Raw genomic sequence first — 17,972 nt, forward strand, 5'->3', positions numbered from 1 at the left:
TTACTAAGCACAAGCAAGGTATTTTTTAAATTATGAATACCATACTCATCTATATAGCAGGACCACACTTGGAATTCAAAATCTTTAAAAAGTTTTTAATGTTTAATTTTTTATTATTTACAAGTCTGATAAAAACCATACTGGGCCCAGATAGTACATAACTCTTGAGTATTGGATTAAAGATTCAGCAATATTGGAATAAAGCATTTGCACTTTCTCTTTTTTGGGACACAAGGAAAAAGGCTGGCATGTATGATTTACTGTGACAGGCTTTTAACTCACCTGAGAAACACAATACTGAATGCTGTACATGAAATATCCTGGAGAGCATTTATTTTTTATTTTTTCAGTGAACCTCATCTTTATTAAGAATAAAAATTCAGCAACGTTGTCTGTTTCATTAAAAATGTATTATTCACAGTCGGAATCATGGCCCAGAACTAGAGGAAGCAAAAACTGTATAGTTTGGTGCCTTATTTTTATATGGTGTCTTGCTTAACATATGTTTAACCCATTCGTGCAAGCTCTCTAATGGCTAGGATGCCAGTGTTCTGAGATTGCTCAACTGAGATCAATCAGAGGCATTTCTCCTGCAACCATTCTACGAGTGGAAACAACAAACAAGATAAACCCAACAATAGCCTGAATGTATGCCGAAATAAGTGTAAGAATTAAGTGTAATTATACCATGTCATTGTACTATCAATATTAGCAACTAAATCGGAAATAAATACACAATACTACATTGGTTTTATGCATAGAGATATTCCTTTCAAGATTTAGTGGTCATTTATTGTTTTTGACAATCCATTTGTGAAATATACACTCATTTGCAATGCCTATATTTCTTTTGAGCTGTGGGTAAAAACACATTACGTCATTATGGCCTTTTCCAATTCATACTGGTTTGATCAACAGTACCTTTATCCAGCAGAGGATAGTATAAGCTTTACAGCGAAGTATTGTATGATGTGTCTAATTAGAAGTTTGGAACAGTGGTTTAAATCCGAGCATAACAGCAAGTTTGGTTGCACCATCACATCTTTATGCATTCAGTCACAGTGTAAGCTGGATAAGACATGTAACTGTTGAAAAAATAATTGTTCTTTTATTTCAATTTTTGAAAAATTTGAATTATTTCGAGAACTTAGCATGGCTAAGGCATATGCTTGCCTAGCTGATATGGATTTGGGCAGTGCGTTGGAAGAGGACAGCGAGGAAGGCTCCTCTGAGCCTGACAGCATTGATTCTTTTGAGAAGGATACATACGGACGTGGCAAATATGTCCTCCTCAATATACAGTATTACTGTTTGAAATAATTCAATTATATATGTTATTTTCTTCCAGTCCACTTTTACCTTTGCCATATTTTTGATATTTATTATATTTGCATTATCAAATTCAAATATACTGTTTGGTGATATGTGCAAGATGAATGTTACATTTCCCTTTGGCTGAATATAAATTCAGGCTATTCCCATTTTCATATTTGCATCTCACATGTTGTATTGTTTTCTTCATTCCATATTAGAAATTTAAATGACCGGTTTCATTGAATAAGAAACACATTTGAGCACAAGGAACAGGAATTTTGAGTAACCCAACTCCTTTCAGAAAACATTTCCAGCATTTTGGATACTAAGAATAACTGTCATTTACATTGTTAGAGAAGGAAAAATAATAATATGTGCTGTTCAAATTTAATTTATTAAGTTTATAAAAATAGCAAGCTTGTAATTCTGCCCAGTTTTGAAACACAAAGAAAAGTCATTCTGTCACAAGACACAATTAAGCAATGAGCAATTATTCTTGGATAATGCTGTGGATATTCAGCTGATTAATTTGTTGAATGTTAAGCCAGTAAAAGAAGCAGACGCAGGTTCAGAGGCCATGGTCAGCATCTTGGTTGATTTGGCAAACCACTCAGTCCTGGATAATTAATGATAAAAATGATGATTGACTGTGCTTTTACAGTTGAGAATTGTGGGAACTGAATTGTGAATTTTGTATCTTTTTTATATCAATGTATACACACACACACACACACGCATGTTTGTATTGCTATACTTGTGAGGATTTCCCATTGACTTACATTCATTCCGTAACCTCTAACCCTAACCCTAACCCTATCCCCAACCACTACATGCTTAACCTTAACCCTAACCTTAACCTAATTGTAACCCTAACCTTAACGCTAAGTCCTAAGCCTAAAACAGCCTCTTAAACTTGTAGGGACCAGCAAAAGGTCCCCACCTTGCGTAATCTTTCTATCCTTGTGGGGACAGTTGGTTCTCACAAAGAGAGTAATACGTGCCCCCCCCCCCCCCACACACACACACACACACACACTCAGTATTAATCATTAAGGGAAAAAAGTATTCCGTTTCAGCACATATTGTTTTTATGTAAAAAAAAAAATGTTTTTTGAATAAAAAAGTCCCAGAAATCACAACCCATGACAAAGCAGACTGAGAATAAATGGGGACCTAATTTGACATTTTAAATTGGATTTAATTTACTAATTCAATTCATATGATCTTATATTATATACTTCCACTAATTTCCCTAATTTGACTGCTTATTGTTTCTAAAGTAAATTATAAAATATTTGAAAAAATACATTTATCTAATGAATAACAACACACAACACTTATGGAATATTTGCAGAACATTTGCCTTTTTTAATTTAAAATGATTTTGTGAGCAACAGAACTTGGTCTACCCACCTTTCAGTCCTCAAGAAAGTGTTCTTGCTTTGTTTTCAGTATTGATTGGGTCCCTTAAATTGTAAACTTGTAGAACCATTCATCTGGATAACAAAAATAATAGTTTCACCTGCACGTATCCTCCAGTGTACTTCTTCCAATAATTAAAAGGCTTATATTTCTTCCTGGTCTGCATTCATATGCTGCCGTGTGTGTAACCGTCTTATAGTCTACAGCATGACTCTTAAAGTGCCGAAACGGTGAGAATGTGAGACAACGCATGCGACGGCCCTCATGGCATCATTCTGTAATGCCATCATTAGCTCTTCATGTTTTATTCAGCGAAAGCCTGTGGCTTTGCATTTGAAAAATTATGGGAAAAAAAGGATATCTAATTATATAGCCCCCCCTCTCTCTCACACACGTGCACACAAGCAAAAAATACTCGATAAAGGAATATGCCTCATAGATGACGTGGTGTTACATGGTGCTAATGCTATAGTCCATTCATTCAGGGTGCAGTTCCTTTAGTCAATCAATAAATCTTCATGAATCTTTATTGTTTCTTTCATGTACAAATAGAAATATGAATAATATGCATAGGAATATATTAAGAATAGAAAAACAATGTACATAATCATTTTGATTATGAACTATAATCAAAATGATTGTCAAATAGGTTACTTTGTTGGTGAAAAATAAATATGAACCATTCTTGATTTTTGGGCTTCATGATCAAAAGCAAGAAAGGATATGACTTGACTAATGCTCTTGAGCAAATCTCCCAGGTAGTGTGATTTAAATCTAGCTTGTGTTTTTTTTTTTTTTTTAACTGCGTTTTCTTTTTTCTCTGTCATGGATATTTCATGTGTAGTAAAGTGTGTGCACCTAATCACCACTGTGTAGGAAACACTAATGGGATAAATTGGTATTTAAAAAAACACTTTTAATGTTTAAATTTGATTTCATTGATGAATCCTGACAATTTGGTCAGTGAGATAAACCATTTAGCTCAGTGGTGCATTGCTTTTGATACTAAGCCAGTTTCTGGCCTTATTCTTCAAAGTACTGTAGAGCTAATTTTATCAAATAAAACAATTTTCAATGCTGGATATATCCCATATAATTTAATAAAAAACTGAAATGAATGTTTGCCATGATCAGAATTCAAGAACCTTCCACACAAGCTGTCTAGACAATTTGTTGGCATTTACATACTGTTGAGAAGGTTTCCAATGAACTTGATATTTGTATGCAGCTAGGACTAAAGAAAACCTATGCATGCTGGCGGCGGCAGGAGCCAGTACACCTGTCTATGATCTGGTTTTGAGAAGACATCTGTGATTGGTGGATCACAAGCTGAAGGTGAATTTCTACCACACAAGTATACAAATTTCATAACACTATGCCCAGAGCTTCTTTGGTTAGAGATCTAAAGATCAGAATTCCGCTAATATTTTACATTCATTAATATAGCTTCTCACTTATCCCATACTAATTTGGCCAAAACAAGGTCAGCAACACGAGTTAGCATGCAAACGTGTGCCACAGAATGAAACCCCTATGGAATAAGCATGACGCTTAGCTGAGGACTATTGGTCTTTAGCACAGTGGGCTAATCAACATTTCCCATTGTGTGGTGCAGCGGTGGTCAGACACTTAAGGCACACCTAGGCCATTACACTAATGTTAGTGGTAACTCACAGTGGTAATGCATGAAGAACTTTCAGCTTACTTTACGTGCTTTCTCCAACAATTTCTCACACCCTGTCCTGCTTGTAAAAAGACTGGAGTAGATAAACTAATATGACTTTACTTAGTAGGTCCTGAAATATTGAGCTGGTCAACCAATCACTAGTCAACTATTCATGTGATATGATACATATCCATTTCTCATGCATGAATTGCTGTGATGTTTTACAATTACTTAAAACACTACAAACATCAAGGCACATGCAAAAAATTAATTGCTGGGGACATTGATTTGCACAATGAAATGTTAATGAGCAGGGCTTAATTTGTCAAACCATTTAGGAAAGATAAAAGAGGAATATGAATTACACATAACAATGAATAACAATATAAACACAACAGGAGCAGAATGAAAAAAACAGATAAAATTACAGTTGAATTATGTTGTGACTCCCGTCCACAAATATCCAATTAAAATGTAATTCCAGAATGATATTACTCTTCCTTTATTCCTTTCGATTCCTTAAAATGCTCTTCTTGAATTGCCTATGTGACATGGTTCACCAGCTCTATGGACAGCTTATCTGTGTATGCAATGAAAAAAATAATAATCGTGCTGTTCATGTTCTCTGAACATTTCCTATAATTTGTCCCAGAATTCATTATTTTTTTCATAGTTATTTTTTATGAGCTGTACTGATAAAAAAAAAAAGAAAAATCTATGTCTTTCAGAGTTAATTTGAACTGGTACCCCTATAATCAAACAGTCACACATTTGTTCATCATTGGAGAAAAAGACATACACATGTCATATTCACTGACCCGATCCAAGCAAAGCCGATTGGCCCAAAAATGTGATATTGCAGAACTGGCGACTGTTAAAGTCTGTTGCTCCAACTCTCATCTCAAAGCTCTCAGCTTGGTCTTCTGAGTACGAAGGTTAGCCATTTTGGAAAGCGCCGGTTGACTGCATTTCAATTTCCATCCGCATCCTCTCAGCAGTATTCTGAATCTCTTGCCCCTGCAGCGCAATTCTCTCATCACGACAAGGCTCGAGAACACACAGACAACTGTCCAAGATCAGAGTCAGAGTGCATAAAGCCAGCTGTGTCATCACAACTGAACAAACTGCTTTAAGTAAGCCAGTGTGGTGATTTACACTGATTAGAAACAGTGGCAGCCTAGCAGAGCTGAGGATTTTCAGAGATATTTTGGATGCTGATGCTGCTGGTATGCCCGCAAGTGAATGAGATGTTCTCCAGTTTGATTGTGTTCTGTGGTGCTACATTTGCCATGCCATGACTAGGCCATTCAAGGTCTTGCGTATGTGCTGACGCTACTGCGTGCACTGCAGACACATTAACTCTGTTGAAGAAGCATGTGCAGGTCTGGCCTCTTCTTTTCACTGTTTCTCATATAGGGATTTTTTTTTTTAGATGTAACATCATAGCCAGCCCAGAAAAGCTCAGACAAGTGCCTGGTTGAAGTGCAGGCTGTTATTTCATGACTTCATTTTTATATTACACTACTTTGCACTCACTTTGCCAATGTTCTTATCCAGAAATAGAGGGGAAAACCTCAGTAATACTCTCATGAATACTAAAGTGTGGTATCACCAAGAAGGCATAGAAGCCCCATTCATAATCAATGGGCCTCATTCACAAAACATGCGAATGACCAGATTTGATCGTTGACTGTGCTAACATACATTTCCACAAACATTTCTCCATTCATTATTGTTTTCTTATCTGAATTTGTTCTTTGATTTGAACAAAACCAAATCTGTGGGTTTGGAAACATGCGTAAAGGCATATGCAGAAGATGTTTCTATTTAAAATATATTATTACTTATGCAAAGTCCATTTTAAGTAGTTACCAACCTCATATTAACAAAATGCTTATCAATACCATTATTATATTAATATTATAATACATGCTTATGAAATTGATTTTTGATTTCAACTACATTAGCTAGCCAATTTGAATAACCTCGTTTTTCTACTAGTTTATATCTTTGTTTAGTTTTCAATTTTGATTTCAGTTTCAGTTTAGTTTTAAAAGTGGGTATGTATTTTTTTTTTTTTCCAAAGCGTTTTTTTAAATTTCGGTTTACAATAATGTTTCTTTAATACTTACTTTTCATCTTAGTTTTAGTTTACAATAATAACCTTTTTGGGAACACATGTAATTCATTTTGTTTATTGATAACCGTGATTGATAATGATTGATAATGATATATATCCTAAGCACACAGCCAAACCCAAAGCTTATTGTAACAATGGTATATTTGCTGCTTTGTTAATTTGCTAATTGAGCCACTCAACCTTGCAGACAGGTTTGCGGAAAACAATCAGTTGCTGATGTTTGCCCATGACCATGAAGTCGACATGCCTTTTTATGGGATTGAGGACTAGGGTGCTTCTTTATACTAATCTACATGAACAAGCATACTCATCCAATTAACTAGGAGTCTAGGATACACACAAAATTGAAGGTCTGTGTACTTTCATCCAACGACTTTGAGCAGATGTTGCTATGGGCAGATGCAACTAAATGTCCAATTGGGAGAATTGTTGATTGTGGGACTGGAGCATTTGTGATGATGAAATTGGCAAGAAAAAGAAAGAAAAAAACACAAAATAACACAAAGTTTTTGGCTTTATTGTGTGGACGTGTCGAGTTGTATCTGAATTGTGTTTACATGAGGTCAGAAGGTACAGAGGTTAATGTCATTAAGAGATAAGAGTCTGTGGTATTGTGGTTATTTCAATAGGAAGCCCTGAAAAGTGCCAAACTCTTGGTGCTGTATAGGTATGGGGCATGCCCTGCCAAGGCATATCTTGGCAGATGGTATACCTGCCATCCCAACCAGAAGGAAATTAAAATGAAACAAAGAAAGAGGATGGGGTGGGGAAGAGGGCCGTTGGTATGGTCTGAATTCCATGCAAGTAGACATTGCAAAACCAGAGAAGGAAGAGATGAAGGAATATTAAGCTTGTTGCCTCTCCGCAGAAAAAAAACGGTAGTACTGAATATTACTGAATCATAGTCAATCCGCCTCCCCAAAGAGGATTTTCATGTGCGCTCAGGGTAATGTAAATGTAAGGGTGGGTAATTTACCCACTTGTCACGCTTGTCAAAATCAAACCTGAATTTGATTTTGGATGAAAACTCTACTCCTGGCAGACACAAGCTTTGGGTCTAGTGGGCAGCATTCACATTCTGTTTGTGTTGACTGCTCACCATACGATCCTTGCTGTCAAGTGTGTGCATTAAGGAAGATGACATTTTAATTGAATCTGAGCATATGCAGAAGTGAATCACAACAAATAAATTCAATCTTCCTGAGATCTGTGTTTCCTCCCTGAGGGTGAATCTTGAGCTAAAGAAGCTCATTTTACATCACTGCCTGTGAAGTAAACAAAAGGATGGGTAGCTGCTGGTAGTTCATTCTGAGATTGTGCTTAAATACCCAAGCTACTTACAAAGTTAGCTACAATAGTCCTTATACTCCTAGCCATTTGGCTTAGAATGCCATAAGCTAGGCAAGTGAACAAGATGAAAGTAATGGTTTACACTGGATAATATGCTAACATGTCTTTCTAGAAATGATAGCTAGCTAGCTACAATATTTAAATGAACATGGTCTGCTGATACACCTATTTTTTTATTGCCAAGCAGGAGAGATGTTTATGCTGCAGGCACAGACTACTGGGATGCTTGAGCTGGTAAACATTAGAAACCACAATCATTTTAATACGGTGCTCCCATCAAAATATTATAATCAGTGCTTTGGGCAGTCTGGCTCTCACACCTAACAATACAATCAAGAGAGAACCAACTGAAGACCACTCCACATATATGACTAGTAATTGTGAAATTGGAAACATGAAGTCCAGTTCAATTCAAAAAGCTTTTTGATATAAAATTGACTGCTAAAGCCATAGTGTTGATGTAAATCAACAAATGCGATTCAACATGATTGGTTGGTTACAATGGGTGAGATATAGGGATAGATAGTTACTCATACCCTTGCTTTGTGACATTCCATGACATAACTTGCTATGATTGGGCCAGTTATTCCCTCTCCCCTCTTGAATTTTTCTTCAGTGCTTTTGTGGGGAAATTCAGGCAATTTATTTCATAAATAATCTCAGCAAGAAGTCATCTGTCAGTAGAAGCATTTTAGGGGTTGGTGGTCAAAATCATAAATGACCATACAAGTTAAATTAAATACATGCCAAAAAATGTAGGAATCTTTGGACACAAAATACACGTAGCTACGTTCTCCACCACTCCCAGGAGGCCAGGCCAGCCAGACAGTTCCATAGTTTATCTTCCGGTGAAACCAGATAAGAGGGAAATCCACCATCCCATGTGAGCCAATTTAAAATAAATAAATTGGCATGAAATTTTTTTTGGAGGAATATATTTTCCCCATGGTATCCTGGTCTGGGGTGACTCCATGGTTATGTAACAGGGATCAATTATGTGTACTTGGGATGGTACTGCAAATGTATTACCTGGCTTTCAGAGGTCATCTGTAACATCTTTGGTGTATAGAAATTGTTAAGAGCTAAACTGTTAAGAGCAGTGTATCAAATTTTTGTAGAATTGTTTGTCCTTGGCAACATATCCCATATAGATCAGTTTTGAGTTTCACTTGAGCTAGGCTTACCTTTTTGTGAAGCGAGGCTGCTGTTTGGCGATTGCATATTCAGCCTATAACAGCATAGGCTATGGGACATGGTGTTAGATGGATCCATAAACACTCCAAAACTGAATGGAAGTAAATAACCTTAGGCTGTTTATTTAAGAAAAAAATAAATAAACAAAATGCTTTAAAAACATATCTGGGCTACAAAATAAATCTCTCCTTTCAAAGAAAAAGAGGTTAACAGTGATCAAGAGAGCCAAGGAACTCAAACCTCTGTGGCTGCATTTCAGCAGTTCTCCCCCTAATGAAAGCAATGGGCCACACCTGAGCTGATTGCTGATCAGCCTCATGTGTGTGTGTGCTTGCGCAGGAGACAGCTGTTGAACGCCTTCCCGGCTGTGGGAGGGAAAAGAGAACAGCAGACAGAGAGGAGGAGCAGACCTCTCTGTACGTCCTCCCATTCCTGGTATCGCAGGCTGCCTTTGCTGTGTGAACTAGACCTGCGAGAAATGGAAATGACTGATTGCATAATATCTATTTGCTCATGTGCTTTATCTATGTCTGGATGCCTCCGCAACACAGTCAACATGTATTAATTTGTATTTTACAACTGTAATCCTTTATCAAGATCTCCGGCATTGCTGGTGGATGCATGAAGATCTTTTTTTTTTCACGGTTTCAAATTATTCAGAACCCTCATATCTGTACTTGTGCAGCTCTGTGTTACTCCAATATATCAACACGCACAGCTGTATTTGTGCAAGCAACAGGTCTTTATGTCCCAAAATCCCATTGGGAGTCACAAGCAAATGTTCATATTTGATCCACACTGTGTTTCTAATCAAATGTTTCTTTTCTTGCTTGTTACAATTGTTCTGAATATAATTTTTGCGAGGTTTTGAGTTCAGAATTATTTAAACAAATATAATCTCTAGTGCTTTAATGGATGTAGCATACTATATAGTCCTCATGCTTTCTTGTTGATATATTAACCTTAATTTCCCTGTTAATTAATTTGTTGCAGATAATTAAATAACGCTGAATATTTGCCAAAAACAATTGTGATTCAGATCAAAGCAAGCCAAAGAAAAAAAAAAAAAAAAAAAAAGACCATTTATGTTAGCAGGATTACTGGCAGTTCCAGTGTTCAAGCCATTTTTTCATTGCTTTTAAAGTTTATAATGCATCCAGATAAATACTCAGGATCTTTTCGATTGCCGCACCAGGTGTGGGTGAATAACAGTACGTCAGGATTTAATTAGCGGGTTCTGAGAGGGGTAGAGACTAGGTACTCCATCACAGAACCTGGCAGAAACAGCCACTCCTGTTTGATGTATTCGCCAAGAGTCATTTCAATCATCGCCCTTCTCCTTGGCTCAGGAAGCTCTGGAAAGTTCCGCCTGAAGAGTGCCTTAAACGTAAAGCTGAAAGGGCCATAACTGCTCCCATGCAGTACAGGGTCATCACTCATAAATATATACTGTGTACTATTCATTTCAAGGGAACTTTCTTTGTTGCTCATACATGAATTACAATGGTGAGGGAATGTGTGTGTGTATGTGTGTGTGTGTGTGGTTTCTGCATGTGGAATGTGTGTCTGTATATGTGTTTGTGTATCAGTGTGTCTTTATATGTGAGTGTGTGTGTGTGGGGGGGGGGGGGGGGCATGGAAAGAGGGACAGAGAAAGGGAGAGAGAGAGAGATTAATGTGAGATGAACAGTATGACAGTGACCTAGTACTAGTTATGAGACTGTATACGAGGTATTATAGAAAGCACCGCATCTTTTGTGCGAGTAAACCTTTTCTAGATATCATTGTTGCCACAACAAGTTATTCGTTTTAGCTTGTACCTTGTATGTTCCATCATGGGAATGCTATTTTTGTAAAAGATCATTTTTAATAATAACACCAATGTAGTATATATAACAGTACACACAAGAACACACACATACTTGCATGCACAAATCTGGAAAATATCTGAGCTCTCACGAAAAATGGCCCAAATAAAAAAGTAAAAACTGACGCCTAATATTTCCTTGTTTCTAAAGGTTAATGGGTATCTGAGAGAAAATAATGTGAAATACTAAAAAACAAAAGCGGCAGCCATTTCTCCATGTTTGCAGCTCCCTCTACAATGTCTGTTCCTTAATTCACTCTGACAGTGAGGTAATGGGTCTCTTCTCCATCTCCTCTCAAGCTCACACCACAAGCACACTCTGGCAGTCAGCTGGGGAAAAAACGAAAGTATGAAACCCACTGCTCGGCTCGCTCCGATGAAGCCTTGACATTTAGCTAAAATCGTACTTGTACACTGAGGAGAAACCATACAAAATACCCACGAGGAGTTCTTCAGTAAAAGTGAACTCTTTCCTACAATGCTCTGATCCTGGGGTCGGTTCGGGTCAGGAGCAGATGCGTAGGCAAAATCTGACTGTTTGCCAGAAATTGTGCTTAAGGTTAGAATAACTTTCAGACTGGCGCTATTTGTAGAACAATTTCTGTACCCACACTGGATGGCGGATACTCACCTTTAGTAAAAACACATCAATACATTTTGCAAGCACAATGTACATGTTAGTAGAAGGCTAGCAGTAAAATTCCTTATTGAAATGAATGTTTTGCATGCTAATATTTTCCATTTTCCATGAATGTATATCATTAATGAAGAAACAGCTCACAATATGTCACCTCTTCATTAGGTTTAGGACTTATATCCATAATAGAAATTAAGGCATTATTCCAAAGCTTATGGACTTACTGAAAGTACAAAGTAGAACTAAAATGTGAAATTTGTAAGAATGAAAGCTGATCATAAAGCACATTTAGCTTTATAGTAAGAACTCGCCTAAATGGCAGGGAATTCGGTGCTCTCACAAAATTACCTAACCGGCTATGACTAACTGTATTTTTACTTTTTAGTTTCAATTACAATGTGTTTAAGATGGTTCTTTTGAGTTTTTCTCTCATTCTGGCTTCCAGCTCTGTTCTGTGAAGTAACATTAACCCAGCTGTATGTCCAGCTGGTGCAACAGTCCCAGCTGTGAGGGAGATGGTGAAATATTATTCTACCCATGGAGGAGGAGGAAGCTCAGGATGCCATTACAATGCACTGTGCTCATTAAATTGTACGGGAGAAAAGACAGCGTGATGCTCTGACAAATGAACTGTAAGCACCCTACGAACATTGAAAATGGAGCAGGCTTCGTCGTCTGTGGTAACGTTACCACTGCTCTCAAAAATAAATCTGGGGCTTGTATTTGTGAAAGCTCTAAGTTAGAATTTCATTGCGTTACTTTTTTTTTTTCAATTCAGCACATTAAATATAATTGGATGAATAGAAAACTAATGTTTTTCTGACAAGATTAGTCAAACATTGCAGATGCAATTAATTTAGAAACACAGCACTGTTTTTCTAGGCCGTGGTTTAGATAATTAAACACTTGGTTGCTGCGGATGAATAAAGACAATGTGGGTTTGTTTCAAATAAAGACCTTGATGGGTGAGCATGACACCACTGGTAATATGCTATTGCATACAAACCTTATACCATAGACATGCATACATGCACACTGTATGTGTGTGCATAAAAAAACAAACACACACATGTATGCACGCACACACACACACACACACACACACACGTTTGTGGCGTTAATGACAAGCAAATATTTCTTCATATTACATACATGTTATGTAGGCTAATATTATTTTTTAGTTCAAAATTAGTATCACACAGTAATGTATAATTCAACATGAATGTTTGTGAGTATTTATATTTTATAGACTACATGTTTCCCTGGTTCCATGCCATACAAGTATTTTATTCTCAGTGGGGGAATGTGTACATGCCATTTTTAAATTTCCTAGTGTGAAACAAATTCAATGAGTACACACAGTAGACAGTATTTCTTGCACATAAAGCAGTAAAAATGCATTTTCTTTATTAAATATACATCTATTTACAATATACCTGTACAATTATTATAGCCATATAAAACAAACCCAAAAAATAACCACAATGTTAATATTAATATAAAGTAATAAACAGCAGATTCTGCAAAGTTTGTACAAGTCTTTTTTTCAGTTGTTGTAATTAATTTTAAGAACATAATGCACTTCAATAGTGTTTCGGTGACAGGATTCATTCTGTTCAAGTTTTTCTTTCGTTTTTTTGAAAAGAATGAGCCAGCCCAGTGATTACAATATGATATAATTTCCTTCACAAATCAGTCTCTTCACATTTGTTCATACTGAAGTTCATATGGTTTCAAAACACACTGAACAGCAGTGATACCCAGTTGCCTTTTGCTAAGGCCACTGGCATAATCCACACCATTGTCCAAACTGCACTGAAAAGCAGTGAACAACAACAGAGGGCCACTGAAGGGCAAATAGGTAGGGTGATAATATCTGTAATAATGCTTCTGCAAAACTACAGTGCTGCATTGTACAGTGAACAGCATAAAACCACAAGCAAAATTACAGGTTTCTCCACAGAAATGCAATATTTCCTCTGACACTTCCTTTGCAATCTCCAGATCTAGTTTGCACTTCCTTTATTATAATTAACATGGAAACTTACTACTGTACTGTACATGCTGCACACAATTCAATTAATTGCATCTTGTGCATTTAAAATATGCAAATTGAGCGCTATTTAATTTTATTTACCAGCAGGTAGTATGCTCTGATGTACTCCTTATGCATTACAAACTCTATAGACCTGCTAACATACACATTACTCAGCATACCTTTCATGAAGATACTTTCTGCAACACAGCTTTACTTTTCCACATTATTCTATTCTGTCTTACGATTCAATAGAACTGCCCTGCCTGTTCTGAAACTCATTTTCCTGAGGTCTTTTTGATCTTAATGGGTAGCATTTCAGACACTGAACAGACAATCATATGAATCACAAACAGAACATATATCTAACAATGTGCTTTCCTCTTTCGAGCAAGAGGGTATAGATCTGTCCTAAACAAATAAATGAATGAATAAAATGATCAGTGACTAAGCATTACGATATGCACACCGTCATTTACACATATTGTGTCTATAATTTAGAGCCTTGTATTGTATATTGCCACAACAATGGAGAACACACACTGTACTTTCTAAATACATGACACAAATGATGCAGACCATCTCCATAAAAACTGCCATTTCATGAACAATCTCGAGAAATCATGCTCTTCAGTTTTGTAAAACACATTATCGTAATAGAGCTTTATGATTTATCTATTTGATAGTTCCACTTCAAATAGAATATGGTATGCAGATAGTATAAATCATGTACTCTACCCCAGAGGGAACCAGTGTAATAAAGTGCATAATATTTTTTAAAATTTAATCTAAATTTCATGGTTGAGATGTTCAAATTATGAATGTCTTAAAATACATAATAGTTAATGTCAGTTTTCTCTCTATGGCCCATAAAGTAAAATGCAGATTAATATATCAAATTGAAATCCTGGCCTTGGAATCAGTCAGCCAGTTATATACATAAATGAATGAATGAATTGATTAAGTAATGAATTAACAAATAAATAAATGTGGACAGTAGTAAGGTGTATTCAAAGACTTGTTTGTTTTTCTTCTTGCAAATTTCATAGAACTCCAAAAACAGACTGATGTTCTGTAGTGCCGAAAAAGGAAAGTGTTCAAAAGTCGAGTAGAAACCAAACCGTAGTTAGACTGAATCCAGGTCAGTTTGTCTGTTTTTCCGTCCTCTCCCTTCGGCATGGACACATGGACGCTCGTGCATCTCTCCCTGCTGACAGAGCACTATTGGAGAGAAACTCCATTCTCCAGAACACCCACGCTCAGCAAAAAAAAAAACTGCAGGTTTTATTGTCAGCCCAGCAATTTTCATGCAACTTAGGATCGGCTGCCTGGTCCCCCAGAGAGAGCAGGGAGTGGGTGCGATTCCTTCCTGACCTCACCTGTTCTGAAAGCATCCTCTGGTTCAGTAACCTCCCGAAACATTAGGTCTGCAACACCTGCTGACTGAGCTACACCTAATTTTACGATCCACAACATCAGAAACACATTCAACTGCAATGATTCATTTTAACTTTGGAAATGCTCACTGTGTTTCCTTTAATGTAGGTATGTAAAGCAGAGAGATTTCCGCAACCTCAAGAAAGAATTGTACTTTCTAGGTATAACAGCTGCTTAATGCAATACTTTCGAAAATTGCTGTGGTAATCCGTCTTGATCAGGTGTAACAGTACTACAGAAAATGAATATGGCCAACAATCTGAGGTAACTCCATTTTAACTCCAATGAAGATACAATGAACAAATAAAAAAGAAAACTAATGTTCTCATACAACAAATCACAAAATGTAGCATTACAAAAAAAAAAAAAAAAAAAAAAAAAAACAACTTTCTTTTTTTTGAATTTGTGAATTTATGGCAGGTCTGTGAAGTTTTTTTTTTTTGCAAAGCCATTAGCAGACAGCGGCTTCAGCAGGATTTGATTGGCTGCTCTGCCAGAGGGTATGACAACAGATGTGCCTTAGATGTTCAGAAGCAGCCTAATGGCGGGAGGTTTTTGGCAGATGGCGGGTAGTCACAGATCTGCAGACATCAGACCCAGGATCCTGACACCAGAAGTGCAAACAAGGAAGTGAGCTGAGGCGATTCTTTCTGTCCTCACAACCAGATGACAGAAAAGACTGTGTAAAATATTTGTAGCTAAAGGTTAATTAAGATATCCATTTTTGTGTATACAAATGACGTGCAGGAGTAAGAGTCATACTTCCTTCTGAATGGTTAGTTTCATCTAATTGTCAGTGGTAAGTACAGTATACATAGTACTGGACTTATTAATACTTATTTATTGAACTTTGTTGCTTTGTTTCCCAACACCAGCTGGTATACAACATATTTTTCAGAAGCGCTCTGAACACACTCAGTTGTACTACCGGTTGGGTTCATATATGTGGACCAAATGCTGATAACAGACGGGAAAGACTATGATATACTGTCGGCAAAATATGTATGTCTGATTCAAAACTGTTTCTGACCTAATTCAAAACCAAATTGTTTTTCTTTTTCTTCTCCATCTATCAGCCTACCAATTAATACAGAAACTTATCATCTGAAAGTCCTCTCTAATGTACTTATCCTTCCAGGGTGTGTCCTGATAAAATGCATTTCAAATCCTGGAAGGTTGCCCTTAAGAAACGGAATGGCCGGTGAGAATAGAAAAAGAGACAACAAATCTGAATTTAGAGAGCGGTCAGTCAGGATGACACAGCCTCCGCGATGTCACTATTCTCTTGCTGATTCACCTCAGATGCAGGAAGGACAGCTTTTGATCCTTGGCCCTCTGTAACTTTATAACAGGATTACTATAAGAAAACAGCAGGCCTTAAATGATCTACAGAAAATGTGTAGTCTATACCCCACCCCCTATTTTCTGTTTGTCTAACAAAACTGTGTTCCCTCTCCACTAGATAAACATCAACACACAATCTACAGATTAAATCAGCTCTTCCTGTCCAATCCACAGTAAAATATAGGGGAGGTCTTTCCCTTCCCAGAATTCCCTAGGTGGGTAGTCATGACAGACAAAACGGGATGCATGCAGACGAGGCACTGATCTACTGGATCACGTTCTCTCCCAGGAAAACCTCAGCTTGAGGAGTGGAATAGATTCTTCAGATGTTTATGCTAAAGTCAGTCGCTAAAGTGCATCCTACCTATAAAAAATAATGATAAATAACAGCCCCTCATTGCACCATATGATATCATCAACATAGTAAAATAAAATAATGCTAAAATAATATTCACATATAAATATTGTTCTAAATCTTTATACTAAATCCACACATACTGTTTCATTCATGAACTGGAATGATGTTTTTGTAACGTTTCCATGCTGGGATTAAGCCAGATTGCTTTTTTCTATAGACAGGAAAAAAAAAAAGAAAAAAAAAAGATTTCCCATAAATCTGTTTCATCATTTCAGTTTCTTAATTTCCTTGGATGCGTATTAGTGTTCTACGCTACCCTGCAGTGAAAACAATAATCACATAGTTGTTTTTTATATCTTAAAAAACGTACAGACTAATAAATGTTTTTTTTTTGTTGAGACCATCGCCCTTCCGTTATGCGGTGGCTACATGCCAAGATGTCTCTGGGCGGAGAAGACGAGGTGCAGTTTCCCAAGACGTACAGCACAGGGAGGCCAGGAAAGACGGACTGCGAATGCTGGCGTGTCAGATGTAGTACTCCTTCCTGCTGTTCCGCACCGAGTTCTGAAGGTCCATTTCTGTACAGTAGGCCGCGTTCAGGCCGTGCCGATGGCTCTGATGGTCCAGCTCGGTGCGGTAGGACACCTCCAGGCTGTGCCGGTGGTCCTTCTCGATGGCAGATGTTTGTTCGGCCTGGCGGTACTGGTACAGGAAGCGGGCCATCACCGCGACCACGCAGAGAGTGATGAAAACGACGGCCGCACTCACGCCTGCAAACAGCGGTTGCGGTCCCGTGGAACGGGAAGATAAGGTCAGTGAAACATCATTGGCTGGGTCATTTTGGTCATATTTTAGCCGCATGATTATAAGGAACTGGTTCAATATTCAGCAGGATCTACACTCTCTCCTGCTCATCACATGTAAATGAGGCCTGGATTCAATTAACATTTGTCCTTAAGTCTGACTCATGGTTAAATGTAAATGTAAATTTTTCTATTTCATAAATGTCCAGCAAGTTGATTTTGGCTTGTTGAGCGCACTGTGTGGAGAAATCAATTAACATTGACACTTAGTTGTAATGATAATTCAATCTAGCATTTATATCTGAGTAAAACTAATTAGTATAATTAACCTGAGTAACCTGTTTTTATTAGTTACACATTTTCTGAGTGGGATGTCAATGCACAATATTTAGTTACCCTCCAGGG

General features: G+C 37.2%; 1 protein-coding gene across 2 annotated transcripts in view; it reads right to left on the minus strand.

Annotated features, from left to right (window-relative positions):
• Window positions 1-15,129: 15,129 nt before the first annotated feature.
• LOC135250396 (contactin-associated protein-like 5) overlaps window positions 15,130-17,972 on the minus strand; it is a 91,402-nt gene continuing 88,559 nt past the window's right edge. For both annotated transcript variants that reach the window (XM_064326635.1, XM_064326634.1), the window contains exon 24: window positions 15,130-17,534. In XM_064326635.1, the coding sequence (XP_064182705.1) occupies window positions 17,290-17,534 (245 nt within the window). In that variant the 3' untranslated portion in view covers window positions 15,130-17,289. The remainder of the gene's footprint in view (window positions 17,535-17,972) is intronic.

This window comes from Anguilla rostrata, chromosome 3, assembly GCF_018555375.3.
Source record: "Anguilla rostrata isolate EN2019 chromosome 3, ASM1855537v3, whole genome shotgun sequence".
Classification (NCBI taxonomy): domain Eukaryota; kingdom Metazoa; phylum Chordata; class Actinopteri; order Anguilliformes; family Anguillidae; genus Anguilla; species Anguilla rostrata.